Genomic DNA, 23830 nt, shown 5'->3' with positions numbered 1-23830 from the left:
ATAGAATAAATTTAAACCGAAGTTCGAATTTATTAAAGCTAATAAAGAGATGACACAGTTGTGGGAAGAACCATATTACACAAGTAGTCAAAGCATAGATGACAGTGGGACATAAGTAGAACAGTCAAACCTAGGTAAGATAATTATTACACAGCAGGAAACAAACTCCTACATTTATTTGGGTGGATGTTAGAATCGACAGGGATCCCTCGTTCACCACAAAAGATTTAGCTAACTAAGTCCTGGAGGGGCGAAAAACATAAAGTGTGAGTGAGTATTTGTTTTTAATTATATTATATATAAATTTTTATGGTTTGCACAAATGCATTTGGATTTAATATCATACATATCATGCCATGTTTTTATTTCATCTTAAAAGTACTATTATATTGTTGACATTTATAAATTGTCATGACATGTTCATATACACATTAGCTACTTATCATGCATGTTTGCACCGGTGTAGTACTCACCCCAAGCCAGTCTTGTCTTAGGTTGCAATAGGCAACTGGGACTCGTATGTGATCCACTTAGCATTAGTCTTCATGTGGTTGTAGTACTAGAGCATATATTTTCATTACACCCAGTCATGTTCATATCAGAATTTTTCTACATGGACTCGTGTGTTAGCATATATTCATGAGCACCTGATTTTCATATGCCACAATTAAGATATTGGTAAGAATTTTCATTCCTAAATTTATCAGACTTTCTAAACTTTCGGTTAGCATCTACTTTAACTTTGATTCCATACTCACTTCCTTGTACTGGAAGGCATTCTGGTCAACCTTGGGTACGTGTCTACCTTACAACACTTCATATCATTTCTGAGATGGGCATATTGTACATGAGAACCACTCTTGCATTGAAGTTTAGCCAAGACTATCAATTCTTCAACCCCGAGAAACACACTACTGAGTGAATCTTTATTGTTGGGAATTTAGTAATTCAGAACCTACTATTGTAGCAAGAGGTTGCGAATAATGGTAAGAGAAAATAACTATGTCCCTGCCCATCAGATTGTATTAGAATTATGCACCGACTCGACTTGCCACCATAGAATCAAATTAGGTACCAACACGTGTCCATGCTATAGAGATACATCTTTGATTTGTCACATGTGATTCATCCCCAGTTGTTGGAGATTAACCCAAACTTGACTTATGATGAGGTTCTAGTGACGATTCTTGATTGGAAAGAAAAAGTTTTCAGAAACAAAACTGTTCAACTAGTGAAAGTCTTGTGGAGAAACCACTCAGTTGAGGAAGCTACCTGGGAGATGGAGGAACGCATGCGAGCTTTTTATCCATGTTTGTTCTTTGATTATAATCCTCAGTAATGTAGAAATTTCGGAGACGAAATTTTCTTAAAGGGGTAGGTTGTGACGACCCGTCTCTAATTTTCCATGTAATTTCCTTCGCGAGTTTGTAAAATGATGAATATGCCCTTTTGGCAAAAGTAGAATCCGACGTGGACGTTTGATGCTTCGCATTTAGTTTGTTTTTCCTATTATCATAAATAATTAGTACTTGATATTACGTACGCACGAGCATGAATTAGACCTGAATCAGATTTGTAACGAAGAAACTATGCTCATTTAAAGTACTATGCTCATTTAAAGTTCGTTAACAACTGGTAAAAATGTACAAGTGTGTGTTACCTGGTGTCGGTAGACATTATTTTTAGAACAGGTGAGGTAGATTTATTTTAACTTCTAGAATTGTCCAATTGTGGATACATCCCCTTTAAATCCAGTTCCTTTAAGGTAGACCATACTTACCATCCGATCACTTTCCTTCCTTCTCTCTCGGCCAATCAAAGGATTTCACACACACACACACACACTCTCTCTCTCTCTCTCTCTCTCTCTCTCTCTCTCTCTCTCTCTCTCTCTCTCTCTCTCTCTTCTTTTCTGCAACATAAATCACCACATTTTATGGCTTCATCACCTTCCTGGTGTTAGCCAGCATAACTCAAAGTCGTGTACTTTTTCGAAATGTATTCCTTCTTCCATGCCATGGACTGTTGACTCTTGAAATGACTCTATATTTCACTTTCCTTCCTTCTCTCTCGGCCAATCAAAGGATTTCACACACACACACACACACACTCTCTCTCTCTCTCTCTCTCTCTCTTCTTTTCTGCAACATAAATCACCACATTTTATGGCTTCATCACCTTCCTGGTGTTAGCCAGCATAACTCAAAGTCGTGTACTTTTTCGAAATGTATTCCTTCTTCCATGCCATGGACTGTTGACTCTTGAAATGACTCTATATTTCCCTTGGAGTCTTGGACTAAACTTGGTACAAAGTCGTGTACTTTTTCGAAATGTATTCCTTCTTCCATGCCATGGACTGTTGACTCTTGAAGAGTACCCTCTAATGTTCTATGACTCTATATTTCCCTTGGAGTCTTGGACTAAACTTGGTACAAAGTCGTGTACTTTTTCGAAATGTATTCCTTCTTCCATGCCATGGACTGTTGACTCTTGAAGAGTACCCTTCCATTTTCCTCTGTTTTTGTTTTTTGGTCAATATAATGTTTCCCATTTTCTGGTTTGAGAACAGAGAGACAGTGCTTTTCCCCACCACCACTTCAGAATTTTCGTACAACTCACTTTGAAATTTTGAGTTTTCCCTCCAATATTTTTCACATTCTGATGAACTTTGTCCATGCAGCAATTAGCATCAAACTTAACTTGCAGCTCTGAAAAGTGAAAAACTTTGTGCAGATTGACCAAATAAATGTCCAAACTAAACAAAGCACATTTGAAATGCCATTGTGAGAATCAACAGCCAGCCACTAATACATTGACAATGACCTAGATTTCTATCTAAATTGGATCAACTTGACAAATAAAATAAAAAAAGTAACCACAAATTTGTTCACTAACCGGACCAAAACAACATTTTGAGATGAAATAAAAATACACCGGATGGGGAAAATGGCAAGTGGCGCTCGTTCATTGCGAAGTTGGATTTTCTGCTCCAACCACCGGAGGTGGTGTTGAGCTCTCGGATCTGTTTCCAGAAGATGGTCGATTGTCATTATCTGCCTGACGGACACTTTCTATCATCTTCACTACATCCAGCATCTTAGGTCGTTGATCAGGCATCCTTACAACACAAGACATGGCTATCTGCAACATCTCCACCATTTCCTCCTCTATATTTAGATACCTCATCAGCTCTATGTCAAACACTTCCGCTGTCCACTCCTCTCGGACAACTGAATGAACCCACCTGACCAAATGGACAATCTCATCACCAGCAGTTGTGTGGATTGGGGATTTTCCAGTGAGGAGTTCCAGTAAGACAACCCCAAAGCTGTAGACATCAGCAGGTTGTCCTGACTTCCTGGTGTCCGTCACTTCTGGAGCTCGGTAACCAGCAGCACGGGAGATTGGTGGAGCCAGTGAGCTCATTATAGTTGCCAGACCAACATCAGAAACACAACCATACTGTTGCGTGTTTACAAAGATGTTTGAGGCTTTGACGTTTCCATGGACAAGCTTCCCACCATTCGCTGTATGAATATGAGCAATTCCCCTTGCGGCTCCAATTGCTATCCTCAGTCGGGTGTCCCAATCTAAAGGATTTCTGTCCTCTCCTCTTCTACCTGAAAATGGAAAGAATATTGCATGATATATATTAGCCACTACAAGGGATAAAGCGTGCAGCATAGACAACGGAGTAAGAATGCCAAGCATGCCACCAACCAAATATTGTCAAGCATGATGTGTAAAATACAATATTTGCATGTCTCTGCCTTGAGGGAATGAACACTTCCAGCGCACCACATGGATTACAAACAAAGAAGTCTTGAATGTAAGAACCAGAGGACCTTTTACACAAACAAGCTATTCAGACAGATATTTACTCCCCAATGTCCAAAATATCACTTCATATTGAGTAACCATGGATTATCCTAGTTTCAAAACTTACATTCCTTGTTCAAAGAAATGTTGAAGCCTTACAAAGGTATAAGGCAAAGTAACATCAGTGAACCCACTCACAGACTCTTATGAAGCTACTTTCTCTTGACAGGTGAACCAGTACGTGATGTACCACAGAACTTCACACACGGTTGGTACCTACCATGTAGTATTTTGATGCACCAATTATCACTGGTCATTATTGTTTTATTGATTAAAACAAGATTAGCTCCTAACCCTCAAAATTCAAGCGTTAAAAAATTGTAAGCCACAGGAATCGTAGAAGCCTTACACAGCAAAGGAGTTAACCATGGCACGTTCAAATATTTGACGACCTAAAACCATTTTAAAACAGTGAATTGAAGCTAAGACTCATAGTATTCCTCTATGTTTCGGGCTTGTTCCAAATGGCATCCTTCACATACCTAGTAGTACAGGTCCAACAGATTATAATGATCAAATACAATACAAGTTGTTCCACCAATTTTAGATACAGCAGAGTACTAATAGAAAGATAATGCCTATAACGTACGGGATATCAAGGGTATTAACTTCGAAAGAAAGAGGTAAACAATCAGCTATTTACATTCAACTCTTTTCAACAGAAAGATTATCAGCGTGACCAGGCTAACATGTATCAACTATAATATATGGAAGACAGTAACGTACCGTGCAACAACGCAGAGATGCTCCCTTGATTGTAGTAATCATATACCATCAGCTTCTCATCTTTGGAATAATAATACGCCTTCAGTTCAACCACATTTTCATGCCTAATATTGCCGACAACCTCCATATGTTGCTCAAAGTCCCGCTTTCCAACATTTACATCCTTCAACCTCTTCACCACCACACTGGTTGCATCTTCTAGTATAGCCTTATATGCAGTACCAAATGTCCCCTTCCCAAGCACCTCAGCTGAAGCCCTCAATAAGTCCTCCAGATCAAATGCGTAGTGGCAGCCCTCAAAGAATACCAGTTTATTATTTGCATCTTGACTCCGTGAGATCACCTTTTCCGGTGACATTTCCCCCTTGGACAATTTTCCAGAAAGCCCATCTTCTTTCTTTCTTCTTGAGCAGAAAACAAGTATCAGAAATGCAAATGCTACAATGCCTAAAACAGCACCAGCAACTATAATTCCCAACAGTGCTGTCTCACCAAGCTTCCCACCATTCTTAGATTTCGGATATGGTTTAGGGGTGGGCGGAAGAACTGGGGGAAGCTCAGGTGGAAAACTTGCAAAAGAAACGTTGTTACCAACAAACACCGACCTTGGAAACCTCTGAAGAGACTCAGGGACACTACCATTCAGCTTGTTGTTACATAAGTTAAGCTGCTGCAATTTATGTAGTCCAAGATCAGGGATTTCACCCGAAAGCGAGTTGTTTGCTAGATTCAATCCCGAAAGCTGAGTCAAGTTGGAGAGCGAAAAAGGAATGCTCCCATTGAAGTGATTGTTAGACAAATTAACAATGGTGAGGTTCTTCCAAACCGAGAAGTCCAAGGGCAGTGGCCCAGAGAAGTTGTTGAACTGAAGATACAGAAAAGACAAATTCTTCAGATTGGAGAAATCAGAAGGGAACTCCCCACTAATCACATTGGATCTAAGACTCAAAGTCTGCAGCCTCGAGAGGCGGCTAAGCGTGTTGGCCGGTATCTGGCCGGTAAATCCAATGCCGGGCAATCGGACAGCTATGACATAAGACTTATCCTCACTACAAGTCACTCCAGTCCAGTGGTCACACACAGAACTGCTCTGGTTCCAATTCAGAGGGCGAGAGTGAGGGAAATTGTTCACGAAATCGAGCAACGCCTGCTTATCTTCAACTGGGTATGCATTTCCTTGCAAGAAAATCAAACCCAAAAGCAAAATCCAAAACAAAATGCCATGACCCGCCATTTCCCTCACTACCCTCACACCAAAATCCCAAACCCTTGAAGCAGAAAACGAGCTGTTCCTGCAAAGTCTCAATCTTTTCAAGCTTCTGACAAAATATAGAGGGAATTAACAAGCTAAAAATACAAAAGACAGAATGTAAAGCGAAAGGAAAAAAAAGAAAAGTAAATCGGATTCCAAGAACATTGTCGAGAAAAAGCAGAGGTGACTCTCAGAAATTTCTGATATAAAGAAACGAACTTTTGCAGGCTTTGAATATCGTGTTTTTATAATAAAAAAGGGAGTTATTTTATTGTGCAAAAAGAAGCAAAGTATGCACAAGTACTACCAGAAATCGAGCTTCTTTTTGTTCTTTGTTCTTTGTTTGCTTTGAGCTTTGCAAAGTTCAAATTTCGAAAAAATTGCAGAAACCCAAAAAAATTTACATGGGCATTGTTTCCAGAAACTGTGTAAAAAAAAAAAAGGGAAAACAAAAGCGCCCAGAAGCTCAAAACGTACCTACACATAAACACCATTGATTTCAGATCTGACCCATCAAAGTTCTCTGCTTATTGAGTGAACCCAAGTGAAAAACCAGTTCAAATCTGCCTCTGAACCCAAATAATCCAGAGTAAAATTACTCTTTAGAATAAGAAACAAAAATGTGGAGAGAGAAAATTACTGTGAGGAATGTGTGAGAGAGAAAGAGAGAGAGAGAGAGAGAGAGAGGAGTGGAAACGTACATGTGATGATGACTCCAAACTGATGGTGCCGGAAGCTAAATCAGCATCCCATGTGAGAAGGCCAGAGAGGTAAAAGATTTTACCTTTTTTCAATTTTTTGGGGTTAAAAAGTAAAAAAAATAAGAAGAATGGGGCCGCTAGTTGAATTCACGAGGCTTTGGAGGGCTCTGGGGAAATACCCGTTTCTCTGAAGAAGCTCTCGATGAAGAAGAAGGGAGTGGGGGCTGCTGCTGCAGCTGAGGAGTGTGGGGAGTTATTATAACGTGACCGGTGGTGGGAGCGAGTGGATCGTAAGTGTACGTGGCCAAAAAAGTTAACCAAACGCCGTCACATAATCCTACGGGCTCTAACACAGCGACACAAAACTCAGCGGCCAGGATTAACCATAAATCTCTCCACCCATCGTTAACAAACGACAGCTCAAGGACGAAAAGAGCACGTTAACATGTCAGAACCTGACGTCAACACGTCACCATCCGAGCCAAACCAGGCCGGCCCACAATAACGGCGTTTCCGTCCACCAGTTACCGAACTCACATTTAACACACTTACTACAACGGTCTAGTGCTATTTATTGGTATTTGTAATCAAGATGTGTTAAGTTCAATTCTTTTTAAAAACAAAGTTAAATCACATTATTGTCCAAGTCTATTGTAAGTCATAACCCATTCTCTTATTTTTTTAGTGCAGATACTAACGTTTGTTTAAAAATAAAAATAAAAATAAGATAAAAACTAGCATACATGGATATATGTTGACTCTTTCCAAAAACTAGCATACATATACATAGATATGTGTTGACTCTTAAAAACTAGCATTAGAGATTCTAGTCGTAACTATGTTTTTTTGTTTGTTCATTTATCTGGAAACTATTTGTTTTAGTAAAGACTATATATACCAATATATCTTTCTTTCCAATAATACGTATTTGGGAACCAAGTCTAATGGCTTGTAGAATTACTAGATTTGCTCTATTTCGTGGCGGATTTATAATTTTTTTTTTTCTTGTTCTGTGGTCCTGTTTCGGTTCACCTTTTTTTTAATCTCTTATTCATTTATTTTAACCGTATTGTGAGATTTTTGTCAAACAACTTATCATCATGACAACTATATTCTATAAACGTTTTTATGAAAATTCTAAACATCACATGTAGCAAAAAAGAGCAAAGTAGGGGATAATGGAAAGGGATCGTCTCCGAATCTCTTTCCACCAAATCCACCAAGTTCGTGATTCGGATCGTTGCAATTTGATTCAAAGGCTACAAACAGGAAGCTCCTTTAAAAGTTATAATAACTGTAGCTGTTTAATCAAATTTCAACGGCACAGATCCCGAATTTGGTGGATTTGGTGGAAAATGATCATCTCCAAATCCCTTTCCGGGATAATAACCTTGAGGAACTGTAAAGCAACAGAACCCATACCAAATAATTATGAAGACAATTTTTTTTTAAATTAGCATTTTATGCAGCAATTATCACAATTTTCAGCTTTAAACATTGGCTGTTTAAAGTCAATGCAATCACTATGTTCATTTTCAACCAGCTAGCTTCCATCACCTGCTTCTGTAAGCCCCTTTCATGATGATTATTATTATTATCATTGAACTTTTTACACCTAGGTCACCAAACCATCATTGTCATCTACAACCGATCCGGTTCGAGGGGTACATGGCCGAAAATAGCTCAAAATAGCACGAAAATTGTCTGCAACCGAGAGCAAGGCCAAATGGCTCATGGGCCCCATTTGGCCAAAAAAGGAGAAAATGACCAATCGGCTAGCCCAACCCAGCTAGCCAGCCCCGGGCTGGTTTAGCAATTTGAATCCAACGGCTAGTTGCTGATGTCAGCTAACTGTTATATTTGAATTTTTTATATATTTTTTTTTTACAATTTTTTTTAATTTAAAATTTCTTTTTTTTTTTCCTATAACTTCATAAGTCATTAAATAACATTAAGTAACATTAAACAACATAAAAATTATACAACAAAAAAAATTATAAAAAAAACATTTAACAACATGAAACTTAAACAACATTTTTAAAAACATTTAACAACATAAAACTTAAACGCCTACTCGATCCGAGACGTAAAATTATTGAGATTCTATCTCGAAAAATTATGGACAACCCATAACGTAAAATTATTGAGGTAGATTAATTTAAGTAACTATATTAATTCAATTAAAATAATAAATTACGTTTTGGCACTATGGCCCCTTAGCCCTCTCGGTTGGAGATGATTTTTTTGTTATAAGGCTATGTTTGGCCTATGGCCCTCTGACCCCTCGGTTGGAGATGGTAAGAAAAATGGTCTGACACTGTTCATTAAAATATTAATTTCTTGGAGGGTTATAGGGCCAAAGAGAGCCCTCTAGCCCTCATTCGGTTAGAGATGGTCTAAGGTGATGCTATACACCCATCCGTTTTTACTTTTTACACATCTCTCTCAGTTTTCGATAGTTGGATCAAATGAATTGAAAAAAGATATTAATAGCAAAAAATTAACAATGGTGTATGAGACCTACAAATGGGTGTGTGGATAGCAGTTTCCTTGTCCATATTCTTTGGAAGAAGTAAAACTATAAAAATGTTCTCCGAAGTTACCCAATGATTGAAAAATACATGGTTATTCGGTTTTGGGTTGGTTATCAAAGGTGGAGAATTAATTAATGTGATTTTAGTGTTTTAATCTCTACTCTTGATGTCAATTTAACAATAAATTTTTATTATTAAGTTATCAAGAGAACGGAGCTTAGTAAAACTGATTTAAACTATATAAAAAGAGGCAAATTAATAGTACTTTTGCCAATGTTTCTAATATTGGATATATATATCCACTTTGATTTTTTATTTTTTCCCTCTCTGTTTTTATAATTTTATTATTTTTGCCCCTAATCTGTCTTATTCTTTTGTTTCATTATAAGAACACACCCACTTTTGTCTTAATGCATGTCTAGGTCTTTATTATCTTCTAGACTTCAACCAAATTCTGGACCACCTTTTATTTTTCATCACAAATTCTTAACATCATTATTTGGCCATTGTTGTCCTTGCTGCTGGTTGGTAAAGAAAGCTTTGATGTGGGATCATCAGTAGATGAATTATTCGGATTGTGATTCTCACTGTTCTAAAAATTTATGCCTAGCACCATTTAGACGATAGGCAACTAGTCATTAGGTGTTTGAAAATTAAGAAATAGCGTGTAGATGCTTAGGGCCCACCTAAACCACCTAGGTGCCCACCGAGCTCATTCAAACCCGCCTAAGCACCCACCAAGCCCATCTAGACCCGCCTAAATCCCGACTCTCACAATAGCAGACCACATGTGGATCATCTCATCCCGTCCCTGACTATGAGCTTCGTAGATAGATAATAGGTCATTTTCATTTTGCATTTTTTTTTTTTCAATAAATTGTAAGAGACTTGTTGAATACTTAGATGAACACGCAATATATGTTTGTTCCTCATATTTTCATGAAATTATGTATTTTTTAAGTATAAGCAAACCCTTATTTATACATATATTACTTAAATTTGTCTAGGCCTCTGTCACATCCCAGCCCGGGCCCCCACCACATTCTGGGCTCGACTCCACCATAACACGATATTGTCTGCTTTGGGCCCTGACCATGCCCTCACGATTTTGTTTCTGGGAACTCACACGAGAACTTCCCCAATGGGTCACCCATCCTGAGATTGCTCTAGTGCGAACTAGCTTAATTTCGGAGTTCCAATGAACTTCAAAGCCAGTGAGCTCCCAAAAGACCTCGTGCTAGGTAGAAATGGGAATATACATATATGGCTTACATGATCCACTCCCCTGGACGATGTGGGATGTTACAATGATGAACTCCGAAGCCAGTGAGCTCCCAAAATGCCTCGTGCTAGGTAAAGATGAGAATATACATATAAGGCTTATAGGATCCACTCCCCTGGGCGATGTGGGATGTTACAGCCCCGCCTTGCCACCTATGCGCTAGGTCTCAGTCTGCCGCCCAACTAGCGCTTAACGTCCTTTAGAACTTTAGTGACACATGTCAACAACTTCTCTCAATCTTTTCTACAAGTCGTATTTTAAGAATTTAATTTTTCATTGAGAACACATGCATAGTACTACAATTATATGTGTTATTTTAGAACCTTAGTGACTCATGTCAACAACTTCTCTCAATCTTTTCTACAAGTCGTATTTTAAGAATTTAATTTTTCATTGAGAACACATGCATGGTGACTACAATTATATGTGTTATTAATAAGAATAAATAATAAAATTGATATGCCTCACATCAAGAGTATATTAACGTGTTATAATTTACATAAATAATTAACATCATGTGACATACAAAGTATCGAATACATTAAAAAGTTACACGTTTTCTAGAAAGTATCCAATAATTAAATCCAAATTGAAGGCATGTTGCAATTGGAAGTTTGTAGAATAAATTAGGCAGTTAGTATCTGCCCCTGCATATATGTGCTTTTATTTAGATTGCATACTTTTTGCAGAGTTGAAATTGCATGTGAATTAGAGGTGAAAGGGAATTTGTGCATGGGAGGGGAGCATGCAAATACAGATCATGTGGAGCTGTCTAATACATGTTTATCATTTTGATTTGCTTAATCTGGCTTCATATACATTGGCCGGTCCCATGTTCGATATTTTGAATTGGTGAGTTTGCTTGGTTGTGGCTACCGATAGGGTGGAATTCCCCATAGCCTCTCCGAGTCTAAAAAATGTGGATAATCATGGTTTGCCACATGTTGTCCCCCTTGTGAAAAAACAAAGAAAAAAAAAAGATAAGGAATAATACAATAGCCCTCATTTAATTGAGACCCTTGGGCTCCACAATTTTCTTACTAAGCCAAACTAAACTTAATTTATAAACGCCCCAATTTACGCCTTGCACTCGTTGCCTGAACAAAATATAATAAACGTGAGACACATGTTTCATGCAACGGGTGCAGGAAACTCGTTTATCTTCCTTGAAGGATTTGATGATTCTATCTTCATTGAGGGCCAATGCCAACTTGTTTTTTCATTGTTTTGTGAGTAGCCCAATAAGTTGTTGGGTGAACAAAATCGCTTTCATTGTTCCTCCTAAACCTTGAACTAACACATCATGGTCGTTATAATTCATGGAAATATTGAACATGTTTCTGCACATGGTCCCATTGAGTAACTCACTATTTCCCTTCAAACATAGTAGTGCAACCCAATTGGTGTTCATACGACATACTATTGTACACAAAAATTCTTCAGTGCATCAATGCATTATATACATCGTCAAATTTAACAGTTAGATGGGCTCAAGAATACTAGATAATTTAATGAATGAATCTAAGTCACTTAAAATACAATATATACTATGAACTGATGTGCAGTAAAATTTTACAGTACATCAATGTATGACATGCATTGTTAAATTTTGACAGCCGGATAGGTTGAATGAGCGAATCATATTTGACCCACTTAAAAACTAATATATACTATATATTGACGTGTAGTAGGAGTAATTATACTATGAAATTTCGCTTCTTTTCTCCCTTATCCAAAAGGAAAAACTTACACATCCTTTGTTTCATATCCCTTTATGTATGTCTCTCTTTTTACATTAGTGAGAGATAAATGGGTATGAAACTTTTGAATCAAAGGATGAATATATGCATATTAATGTCATATAAGAGGTTTTTTTCCCTGTGAAGGTTTTGTTTTTGGTTATTTAATATTTGTAATTGCTGCAAGGAAGAACTTTTACTTATGCTTTATTTGCATAAGCGTCGTCTTCTTTTTATATGGCGATCCTTTTAAAGCTATGTACGATATAATCTATCAGGGTGAACTTTCTAACAAAAAAATTGATTTTTTTTTTTCATACAAGAATATTCTGCTTTAAACTAAAAAAAATAAGAAACAAATTCAAACTCGTTTGTACAATGTTAAAAATAAAAAAAATTCAAACTCGTGTGCATACGACTTTACTAATGTGAATGGCTATCCACGTGTGAAAGTGTGGTGGGCCATCACTCAAGTCCCTGGATCGAAGAATATGGGCTGTGGTGTCAGCAAGCATGCACGGCTGCTTTATTTAGACCAAAGCTGCAATTGTCTTTGGTCAGTCAAGCTCAACGACGGTGGACGGATTCATCATCTTGACTTTTGAAAGTTTATTCACGCAAAAATAAATAAAATAAAATAAAAAATCATTTAATCCCTCTTGGTGAAAAACGTATTCATAATATTTTTTTTATATTTCAAATTATATAAACGTGTTCATAATATAACTAATAAATTCAGCAAGAAAAGAAAAAATTTTGTTCTTAATTTCAAAATCAAGCTTGGTTAATGTCACTTAATGGTTTTTTTTATTTGTAAATGAGATCAGGTATTAAATTCAACTCTCGTAGACAGTGAGTTCAAACCAAATCTCTATAGCTTATGAACTTCTAATAAAATTGAGCAAACTGTAAAACAAATAGAAACAAAGATCGGAATTTTGGTTTAAGGATTTAGTAATGTATTACTTTAGAATATGTGGGCCATAAGGCGTCACAGTGATGAATGATGAGTGAAATTATATACGCTTCTACGGGCAGTTCTTATATATTTAATATTAAAACATTAACATCAAATCAGAGTGGCGCAGCGGAAGCGTGGTGGGCCCATAACCCACAGGTCCCTAGATCGAAACTAGGCTCTGATATAAATGTGCCCTCTTTTTTCATACTTGTTGCATCTTTTTTTCTTCTTTGCGGTCTTGCATGGATAAATTTTTCAGTGTGATCACTACAAGTTATTATATAGATAATGAGATATGTATGTGAAAAAGTTACTAACTTAAAAAATAAAATTTCTCACCATTTATATAAAAACACGTAATGTACCACTCGTATGTATCACTCGTGTTCCTGTCATAATAAAAAAATAATTCACAAACTTAAAGATTATATTCCACCAAAAAACATGATTAAATCTCTCTTATTTTTCCCTCTACAAATTGTAATATGCAGTGTATAAATTACAAATTTTCACGACTAAATTGAGATGAACCATATACATTCTTAAGGTTACAACTACAATGGGGTGAAGCAAAAAGAAATCTCCGCCTCCGTCGAACGAAATCGATTAAGAAACATAAACCAAAATTAAAGCTAATGATCATGTTCTTAATGATTGTTTATTGCAAACATTGTCGAATTTTTCGACCCTAATTAATATTGGTACTAGGTTTATTTCTTCGCCTGCAAGTCACTGCCAGCCTCTTGATTTAACTGGAAGGGACAAGAGAGAGCTCCAATCGACCGGTCCATTCCTCGCCAGGCTTCAAGGTGATCGGCTTCTCGATTGATGCTCCGTTAACACACAGCATCTGTTTGTATTCTTCGTCTCCAAGATCCGCCATCGCTTTGGACTTCTTCTCCCATGGATTCCATACAACTAGCACATGTAAAGTTCAAGAACACAAGGTTTTAATTTGTCACCAAGTAAAATGTCAAAGTTTACACTAATCCAAATAGAACATGATTCTCACCAACATCTGGAAGTCCCTCCTTTCGCACGGTGAATGTCTTCTTCTTTTCATGATCGAAAACTGCTATCACATCCGAAGACTTGAGATAAGCGCGGTCTACCTGCCACAAAAAATGAACTTCACTTCATTAGAAAGAGCGTTTTGGATCCAATGACAAGTTGAGAAGGTTTTGGGAAAACACAATTACCTCAGATTCGAATGTTAAGGCATCGCCTTGTTCTGTAAACCGCTCCTTTTGACACAGGTTGTCTAGATAGTCTAGAGTCTCCAATCCCTCAATCCTCACTTCACTGTCAGTCCAGATTATATTCATTTAAATCTCGGAACTTCAATTAGTCTTTAGTTAGATTATGCTTAATTAAACATTATGTACCTGATATCCGAAATGGAGAAGTACGTATGATAAGCAAACGCAAAGCTGAAAGGCTTGTAGTTGATGTTCCTGATGCGCGATATAAGCGTTAGATGCCCTTCTGCTGCCAGTGACACCCGAAGGCGAAACTCGAAACTGAAAAATATGTTGCAAATCATCATGTTAGAAACTAATATTTGTACACAAAGCATTAGTATGCTACTTTTTCAGAATTCATGCTGCTATATGTGCTACCTATGTGGCCAAATCTTCATATCATCGTCGGATGGTTTGAGCAGCAAGTCGACGTAGGCTTTTCCATTCGAATCATTCGGACGTAGAGGTGGAGGATCATTGTCAATGGCCCAAATCCTATTCCTGGCAAACCCGTTATGGTCCAACGATCCGGTCCCAACCTGCGGAAAACAGATTGGAATTCCTCCTCGGACTGCTTTTGGCGGCTTAAAAATCGCCTTCATAGACGAAACAGAAAATATATTAGCTAACATAGGAAATCAGTGTACATTTTCCCGATTGTTCATGAATAACAAATGAATAACTTCTTCACCTTGGTACTAATGAATAACAATTCTTCGTTGCGTTCGGTTTTCCATGACAGAACCTGGCCTCCGTGCAAGCTCACCTGGATTGTGTTTGCACAACAACATCAGAATGCATGTAAACTATAAATCAGCAATTTTAGGCCTGTTGAAGTATACCAAGTCCTACGTCGGAAACTTGACTAAATAAAATACAACTTATTTTATTTATATATATGGGTTTTTTTAACTTTAATCCTTCAAGAAGATTGATATTTAAAATAAACCTGGTGTTAGATTACATATTGATTATAATCCCTTGATGTGTCCTTGATTCAAAATAATTAATGTGCATTTTATTTAATGTCTCCCATTAAATATTTAAATTTATTAACATACAAATTTTAATTTTTTTTTTTTACCATATGTATGCACCGAAATGTTAGTACCGAAATGTATTATATTGAATTAATGTACCTAAATGTTTTTATCGAAATGTAGGTACCAAAATGTGTGTAACTAAATGTATGCACCGAAATGTATTATAATGAATTTAATGTACCTAAATGAAGAAGACAATGTGCATCAAAATATATTGTATAACAAAAAATTGTTTATCTAAATGTTTACAACAAAATATATTACGATAAATGAAATGAAAATGAAAATTATAATGAAATAAAATTAATACATTAAAAATTTGAAAGAAAAAGAGAATTAATTAAAAAATAAAAATATAATTAATCAATGAGGTTATTAATGTATCAAGGGACTAAAATTAGATTTTGATCTTACTCATGGTTTTAATCTAAAAGTCATTTTTGCCAAGGATTAAAATGAAGTTATATATATATATATATATATATATATATATAGACACACACACATATATATATATATATATATATATATATATCTAAAAGTCATTTTTGCCAAGGATTAAAATGAAGTTATATATATATATATATAGACACACACACACATATATATATATATATATAATGGTTCTGCTACTAATAGATTAAACCAATGGTTAAGTTCAGGACAATATCGATGTTGGTAAAAGAAATCTAACCTGAACTGAGGCTCCTCGCGGGTTCTGAAGATGAACTTGATCGATTCCATTCTTGTCTTTCGAAACTTCAACTGCTGATCCAGAATCATTCATTTCAAGAACACAGCAAGAACACCAATTGAATAAACAAGACCACAGATGACTCTCTCTCTCTCTCTCTCTCTCTCTCTCTAGAAAACAGCTTCAAATCTGTAGGAAAAGAAATTGTCAGCTGCTCATTCAATCAAGCAGTTGAGAAACTCAACTTTCACATGAACCTTTCTTGTGACAAAACCTATATTTTCTTGTGAACTCAAACCAAATTCCCAGCTACCAACCCAACTCTCACTTTTTGAACAGGTCCAAATTTTGTGAAGAAAAACTGGATAACTAATTACCCAAAAAATGAGACCAAACTGTCTTAAAATTCCCGCACAATCCCGGTTTCAAACCAAAAACAAAAAGCATTCATGATAGGAACAATTGTCTGACAAGTAGGAATAAAAACTGGAAGCTCTGACATAAGAAGAAATGAAGTCAAAACACCTTTATATGGACGGAAATATGAATTTATCTATACAACACAACAGAATAGCGAGATTAACGTTTGGGCGCTCCTGATGAGGAAATATTAAAACGTCAGATCGTATACAAGAGATCAAAGTCCTTGGGTATGTCCTTGGAGGGTTACTGATCGCGATTAAGAATAAATTAGTACCGCTTGCATGCAGACTTTTAAAATTTGACAATTATATTTTACTTACTTTTCTAAAATATTGGTGTTCATGTGTATTTACATGTGCGTGTACGACATGGGAAATTTGGCAACCAGCCAACCATGACTTAGTCTTTGCTGGTTTCTACACGTGATATGGACAAGTATGAACATGCCAACCATTTTAACTGAATTAACTAACCCATTTTTAAAAGTAAAATAGAGAACAAAGTGGGAGGTATGAAGTTTTTTACTTTGTCGATTGCCTGATTGTCGAGAAAAACTTGCATGCAACTGTTCCTTTTATGTGATAATATTAAATGACGGAACATTTAGTTAAAAGATAACATATGCATTAATCTGATGATATGATGCATTATGTCAAATTTTAATGGAATACATGCCTTATATTTTATTGCCAAAATTTAATAATTTATGCAATAAACTCTGCGTAATTTGAGGTGAACCAGGCAGATTGTCTGCATTGGACGTTGCCTAGGAAAATTGATGATGAAAAGATATGATTGAAGCAACTTTTTTCTTCAAATCTTGAAAAGTGAATAAAGAATGTTATCCTTGAGATAGATTAGCGTCTCATCTTGCCAACAATGCAAATTCAAACAGTTTATTGTGTAAAGCTACAACACAAACCAAAATATGATACAGAATAATTTTGATGGATACGTAGTACGTACTTATTACGAATATATTTGAGGAGAGATTCTGTCACGACACGGATTGTATACATATTTGTGCTTGAAACACATATTTTGTGATTTAGTACTAATAAATGATAATATATAAATAGCTTAATTGAATTAACAGTTTATGTGGTGATAGAATAGTCGGAAGATAACTTATTTGGTAAAAAAATATTAGAATTTAAACTCCTATGGTGAATTGTGTTAGGTTTTAGGCTCAAAATTAACTTTTTGTCAAATTTTTATTAATTATTAGCACGTGAGGCTCACATGTAAGGTTAAATTTATTTTTAATACTTAATCATTCTAATTCCAGTCTCTATACCTAACGGCCAACACGAAGAAGGAAAAAAAATCCATTCAGTATCCCTAAGGTTTTTACACGCCTTCCCTGCCGTGGAAGGGGTTCTTTTCAAGCAGAACCAATTGAGGAGAAAACCAACTGGAGAAAAGGAAATTATTATTATTATATATTTTTTAAGACTATACCTGTAAAAGTCATAGAAAACGTTACCTAATTAAGGGCCCATTTTGTGGTTTGGATGGAATTAAGCTTGAAGGATAGGATTAGTTTGTCCGTAAGACATGATTTGTAATTCGTGTATAATGATAGATTACATAAATTACATTTTCGTTAATTCATAACTCATCATATCTAATCTTGTTTATCTTACATTTTGACACAACAACAATTAATACAGGCCCTAAAGATCTCAAGATTTGCATCAATATCTTAGAATTATGGGGCGACGTCCCCTTCCACTCTTCTCCTAATCATTGATGTGGGTGTGGCTATTGAAACACGAACCAAATTTCTTTGATTTTAATCGACGATTTCAGTTTCCAATTGGATTTCAAACGATGAACGCCCACATCGCATTTCATTGTTTCAAATTGAGAGGGAACGATGAAGGGGCTTTATTTTATCTTTTTACTTCTTTTTTTTTTATCTGAATAATGGGTAAAAACAAATAGAAAGAAAAATTTAGCATATGTGCAGATCACGTGCTAAATTCTAACAGATTTCACCATAGAGGTTATTAAATTCTACTCTTTCTTCTACCATAGTAGTAATTTTCCGACTACCCTATTATCACATAGAACATTAATCCAATTGGGCCTATATAAATTTGTGTCTGGAAACACATCACCTAAGCACATAACCATATGTACATCAAATGTTGTGTAAGTTTGACTCTTTCATGAGGGATCATGACAGGAAACAAACTCGATAGAAACTTCAAACTGAACCCCACAAAGGGGAGGCCCAAAAACAGGTCGAATTCATAAATCCATAGAAAGTTGCAGAAGTGGACGTAGTCCAAACTCTTTACCAAATGACCCATAATTTTCCTTCTCTTCCAGAACTTTGATTCATTATTGAGCTTTGAATTGAAGGGCACTGGGAAGGAAGGACGGTGATTTGGGGTTGAAATTCAACATCATGGATACGCTCTAGGTGCAATGTCCCAGCACTAAAAATTATGAAAATTCCCCTTGAAAACCCCTTTTGATTTGCACTTTTTCAACGACCAATTATAATCTTTATCTTTGAACAAACAAAAGGATTGTATTTGCAGCGTTTAACTTAGAATTTTTTAAACAAATGATATTATTTACACTAAGGAGAGTGGGGTGGCTGAACCTCACAATAGACTAGCAATAATGTTCAAATTCACCTTTGGCGAGAATCGAACCTAAGACCTCTCACTTACCAGTGAAGAGAAATACTACTAAACCGTAGTACTAAGTGGCGCGTTTAACTTTAGAACTTAAAATGACACTTTAAACGATATTTGAACTCAGAATTTTCCCTGATAAAATGTGGATAATGGATACCGCTATATAATGTAATCATGTGATAAAGCTGTAAACAATTGAAAAAGCCTCCTTGTGAATTCCTATACAAGGTATAAATCGATTAAGGGAAATGATATTAACATTCCAAAAATAATCATAATGCACTCCTCCCCAGTGACAAATAAGAGCGAGGAGTTCATAATGACCCTTTTTCTTCCTCTTTTTTTTTTTTTTTTTTACCCCAATAATCAATCCCTAGATTTAACATTTTCACTCGAAGGTCGAAACAATTTGAATCTCATGGACATGGTCGAATTTCTGGTAGAAGGATCAAAGTAATAAACCAATTTTAAAGAGAAGATTCTGTCAATCTAACAAGAATTCTGCAGTAACAATTACAAGTCACTTTCAGAGACCTATCCTTTGGAATGTTCATGTTCATATGGAAACACACTTTTAGCCTACCCTAAATTACTCCCAAAATCGCCACGGCAATCTCGAATCTAATACATCATAGCACAAAGGAGAGTTGAATGCTAAAGGAACCATAAATTAGCAAGTTCTTTTTCTGACCCTCTTCCACTCGGAATTTCCTGTATTCCACCTGCTGGTTGTAAACCGAAAGTTAAGTTAATGAGGTCCATCAGTCCACCAAGTGTGATGTGAGGCTGCAGACAACACCAGCTTCCTTATCATCTAGCAGCAACAGCATCAGTCCTAGCGTTTGATTCCATCAGCTGATGGAACTTGGTTTCAGACATGGAACTTTCATGTTTCTCGCGATCCAGTTCATCATTCCTGCTTACAGAACCCAAATTGCTCAGTATATTTTTGGCATCATTTGGCAGGTCCAAGTCTACTTCAATCTTAACTGAAACAATCCCTCCTTGCGTCACCGCCTGAGCATTTTTCAGCTTCTCCTACAAGACAAAACTCATGTGAGATCGAGCTGCAAGTAAATGTAAATATATCTTAGGTTGAAACAAACTAGGATGATCAAATCAGTTTTCCTCAATTTTTCAGGTTCAACTTAACTCAGTAGCACATGCTACAACATATCTGATCAAAACCCATTCCGACACCACACCCCTCACTCAATTGGTAAATTCCTACACTTGGTAAATTTTTGGCAACCAAAAGCAACAACGCATGATAATTCAATGTGGAGATGGCTTGTTTACTCTAAGTATATGGTGGATATAAGAAATCAAAACAATACGGACATAGTTGTTCAAGTGCCTATCGTTTTTTTGGGTAAAATATGCTTAGAGTTCCACTAGTTGGGTAACTATTTGTGGTGCACATGAATATGCAAAATCTCCAACTAACTCAAAGCCCAGCACCATGAACCCAGCCTTGGGCTCGGACATGCTACCGACTCATGAGTCAACCTCCAAACTTTTGCAGGAAAACAACCTAGAAACTTATTCCTTTGATGTACTATTAGTATGGTTGATCTTTGAGAATCCGGTTATTAAAAAAGACCAAAGAGAAAAAAGAAAGAGACAACTTGGTACACGTAAAAAATAACCGAGAACAGGCCCACAGCTCAATAAATTCTATGAGAACATTGAGTAGTACCCTTAATGCGGCATTTTCAAGCCTCAGTGTCTCTGAATCCCCTTTCAATTCTTCCATTTTGGATTGAAGAGCAACTTTCTCTTCGTTTAAGGATTCACATGTCTTCACCAGTTCCTCATATTCAGCCTGCTTCCTTAACCTAGATCTCCTTGCAGATTCTCTGTTAGCTTGTTTCCTTTTCTCTCGTTTCATCTGCCTTTCATCCTGAGGAAACCAACATGTGAATCAATAGTGTGAATAGCAGACTACATCTAAGAGTTATCTTAGAATTCGTTTCAACCAAGATGAGTCTGAACTCAATATTCCTCAAAAGTCATGAATAGAACAACGTTTCAGTAAATAACCACCCTGCAGAGTCTTAAGATGGCTTTGTTTCACAGCAAACTCTGGCTCACAAAATTTGAGGAAAATCCAAATCCGTAATCTTTCATCAATCCCATGATTTCAATCAAACCAGTAACTGAGTGTTGTTCAAAACAAAGAAACAGAGAAGTATCAAAGTCCGCATTCTTTTAACAGTTATCTAACTTCAATTCAAACTGAAATGGAAAGGATAAGCTTGCAAGCAAATAATTAGTACCAAAATCAATAAGGTAAACATTTCCATACCAGAACTGAAGTACCAAAAGGCAACTGAGCACCAGCAGATGGAGCGACAAAGGCTGTGCTAACTCCTATTTTTTCATATGGTGAACCAAGAGATACTCCCACAAAACCAGCAGCAGGAGGTGCATAACCAGAAACATTTGTAGAAATCTCTTTCGCTTCCTCTTCAGTTGTCGGACTGACCTGAGCATGGACTTTCACATCATTTTCTGTCGTTCAGATAGTTAGGAAAAGAAATCGGTCAGTAATAGTATGAAGCAACTGGTTAAGGTAGCATGTCCAAATTTAGGACCATCACAGCATTTCTCCTTCATTAACGTAAATCCAGGCCATATTAAACCATCCCCTTTTTCTATACAAAATCAACAGAAGAGGGATGGACAGCAAAAACAGGCCACCAAAATGTTCCTCCCACAAAATTAAACTCAGAAATCCTGATTGAAAAAAGTCTCGCATTACTATGAAAGCAAACAATAAAGAGAAGTGCTCACTCTTACCAGCAGATTGCATGCTGTCGGACCCATTTTTCCTCTGAGTGAGGTGGTTTGCCTGATAGATGAAATCCAAGATTACTTTAAAAATTTATCTTCATGCATAAATATCATCTAATCATCAAATAAAAAGAGGAAACCCATCTCAGATACGGGCAGACATAACAAAAAAAAAAAAAAAAACACTTACGTTAGTGCCACCATCATTTCCATCAGTCAAACCATCAATATTTTGTTCCAAACTGCACGTAGTCATAAGATCAAATTTAGTTTGGTTAAGACCAGGGACAACATCAGAGAGTTAATAACTCGACGCTGCTGCCTGGTTCGTAATGTGAAAGATAAAAGAATAAGGAAAGAAATTACCTCTTTGATGCCTCAAGGACTAGGTTCCCGTTATCACCCTCCTTGGGATTGTCATATCCAACTGGCACTGCAGTTCCATCCGATCCCTTTAACTTCTTTGTTACATCTTGGTCCATGTTGTCCAATGTTTAAGAAGGCCTTCCCTGTGCTTGAAGAAGCTGTCACAGGTCAGGTTACTATTCACGGCTGCATATTCAGAATCAAAACACCGGCGACTATCTCACATTAAGAATGTACAACAAAACAAAATATATTGTTAGATTAAATTTAATGACCATCCTATTTCTTTCTTTTACAACTGGGACAAGGAAAAATCCAGATTTCGAATTACTAAATCAACAATTCAAAAATTTCGCACACTTCAGCCGAACCAATCAGATTTTGAATTACTGAACGAAAAATTTCAAAATCTAACGCACAAAAAAAAAAAGAAAAAAAAAGAAAAAAAAAAGAAAGCATTATCATTTCCACCAAAAAAGGAAGCTTTATAATTTTCACCCATAAAAAAGAAGCTTCATCATCAACATTTCAATCAGCACATGCAACACACACAAAATTATACCTTTCTATCTCAGTAATTCATCATCCATATGCCCATTAGTTTCTACTTTTACCGTTCCCAAATTGTCACACAATTTCTAAATGATAAAATCGGATCACTTGCACACCAACTAATTCCCCCTTTGTTAATTAAAACTATTAAAAATTGTCATCTTCTCCAATTAATTTTGAAATTTTAAATTTTCCCCTTACCTGCATCTGTAAAATTCAAGGATCCAGAAAGCTTCAACATACACACACACACCCCAAAACATAAGAGGAAATTGCAATAGACCTGAATCTTCCGAAATACAGAAGGGGGAACTGAAATCAAAGTAGTAATGTTGAAGGAGCCCCAAAAAACCCGAACCCTAGCTGCTCAATTTTCCCGCGTTTTACTTTCCTCGCTGGAAATTTTAGATGGGGAAATTTTGCCTTCTATGGTAGCGAACACCGGCCGGTCTTGTCGTGAACTGGGTTAATAGGATTGGCCCAGATGGTGGATGTGGCACTATTGTTCTGAGCCGTACACGTGTTAAGAACTGATTGGCAGAGCAACGTCTAAGTCAAACTTCATGCCACTTTTACTGGAGAGATGATGCTCGTCGGATTCTCTTTGCGAGGATCAACATCCTTCAATCACGACGAATGTGATTAGAGGATTCTTAGATCCTCATATAGAGAATCCGGCAAGGATGGCTTTTGCTGTTCAATGCTGCATTAGTCTGTGTGCCCCGCCATAAATCATAGTCCTTTTGATTGCACCATTTTTTTGATTAATTTTTGTTTTCAGATTTTAATTGATTTTTATTTTTTTTTGTCAAATTCTTTTTTTTAAATGGTAAAAAAGATTGCCTACAGCTTGAGATTTAATAAGTCGAAGGCTTGTAAGTTTTTAATAAAAAAATAAATAAGGTTGATCTGAGGTAGATAAGGTGGCTAGAATGACGTGTTAATGCAAATATTATGTCGAGAAATTATAACCGGTTAATTTGCGGG

The 23830-nt window shown here is 36.4% G+C and overlaps 3 protein-coding genes across 9 annotated transcripts; all 3 read right to left on the bottom strand.

The window, feature by feature from the left end:
* Nucleotides 1-2718: 2718 nt before the first annotated feature.
* Nucleotides 2719-6773, bottom strand: LOC137713399 (probable inactive receptor kinase At4g23740). Of its 3 annotated transcripts, none has more exons than XM_068452690.1 (4): nucleotides 6559-6773; nucleotides 6335-6426; nucleotides 4606-5924; nucleotides 2719-3620 (listed from the first exon to the last, which is right to left on the bottom strand). In XM_068452690.1, exons 2-4 carry the CDS (start codon nucleotides 6349-6351, stop codon nucleotides 2965-2967), a joined length of 1992 nt encoding a protein of 663 aa, XP_068308791.1. In that variant the 5' UTR covers nucleotides 6352-6426; nucleotides 6559-6773; the 3' UTR covers nucleotides 2719-2964. The 3 variants fall into 3 exon arrangements, with proteins under 3 accessions (XP_068308791.1, XP_068308792.1, XP_068308793.1); XM_068452691.1 differs by having other exon boundaries at nucleotides 4606-5897; XM_068452692.1 differs by lacking the exon at nucleotides 6335-6426 and having other exon boundaries at nucleotides 4606-5897.
* A 6779-nt stretch (nucleotides 6774-13552) lies between these two features.
* LOC137713972 (putative glucose-6-phosphate 1-epimerase) lies at nucleotides 13553-16453 on the bottom strand. Its single transcript, XM_068453332.1, has 7 exons — nucleotides 16053-16453; nucleotides 15007-15081; nucleotides 14694-14911; nucleotides 14460-14594; nucleotides 14274-14376; nucleotides 14087-14186; nucleotides 13553-13992 (listed from the first exon to the last, which is right to left on the bottom strand). The coding sequence occupies exons 1-7, from the start codon at nucleotides 16143-16145 to the stop codon at nucleotides 13823-13825; spliced, it is 894 nt and encodes a 297-aa protein (XP_068309433.1). The 5' UTR covers nucleotides 16146-16453; the 3' UTR covers nucleotides 13553-13822.
* A 3075-nt stretch (nucleotides 16454-19528) lies between these two features.
* LOC137713247 (common plant regulatory factor 1-like) lies at nucleotides 19529-23528 on the bottom strand. 5 transcript variants are annotated; one of them, XM_068452534.1, is made up of 7 exons: nucleotides 23045-23528; nucleotides 22292-22449; nucleotides 22116-22167; nucleotides 21932-21983; nucleotides 21438-21643; nucleotides 20829-21032; nucleotides 19529-20167 (listed from the first exon to the last, which is right to left on the bottom strand). In XM_068452534.1, the coding sequence occupies exons 2-7, from the start codon at nucleotides 22405-22407 to the stop codon at nucleotides 19940-19942; spliced, it is 858 nt and encodes a 285-aa protein (XP_068308635.1). In that variant the 5' UTR covers nucleotides 22408-22449; nucleotides 23045-23528; the 3' UTR covers nucleotides 19529-19939. The 5 variants fall into 5 exon arrangements, with proteins under 5 accessions (XP_068308635.1, XP_068308636.1, XP_068308637.1 ...); XM_068452535.1 differs by having other exon boundaries at nucleotides 23127-23528; XM_068452536.1 differs by having other exon boundaries at nucleotides 22292-22434; nucleotides 23127-23528.
* Nucleotides 23529-23830: the final 302 nt, after the last annotated feature.

The sequence above is a fragment of the Pyrus communis genome, chromosome 13, assembly GCF_963583255.1.
Source record: "Pyrus communis chromosome 13, drPyrComm1.1, whole genome shotgun sequence".
Lineage (NCBI taxonomy): Eukaryota > Viridiplantae > Streptophyta > Magnoliopsida > Rosales > Rosaceae > Pyrus > Pyrus communis.
This window is presented reverse-complemented; position numbering and strand designations above follow the sequence as displayed.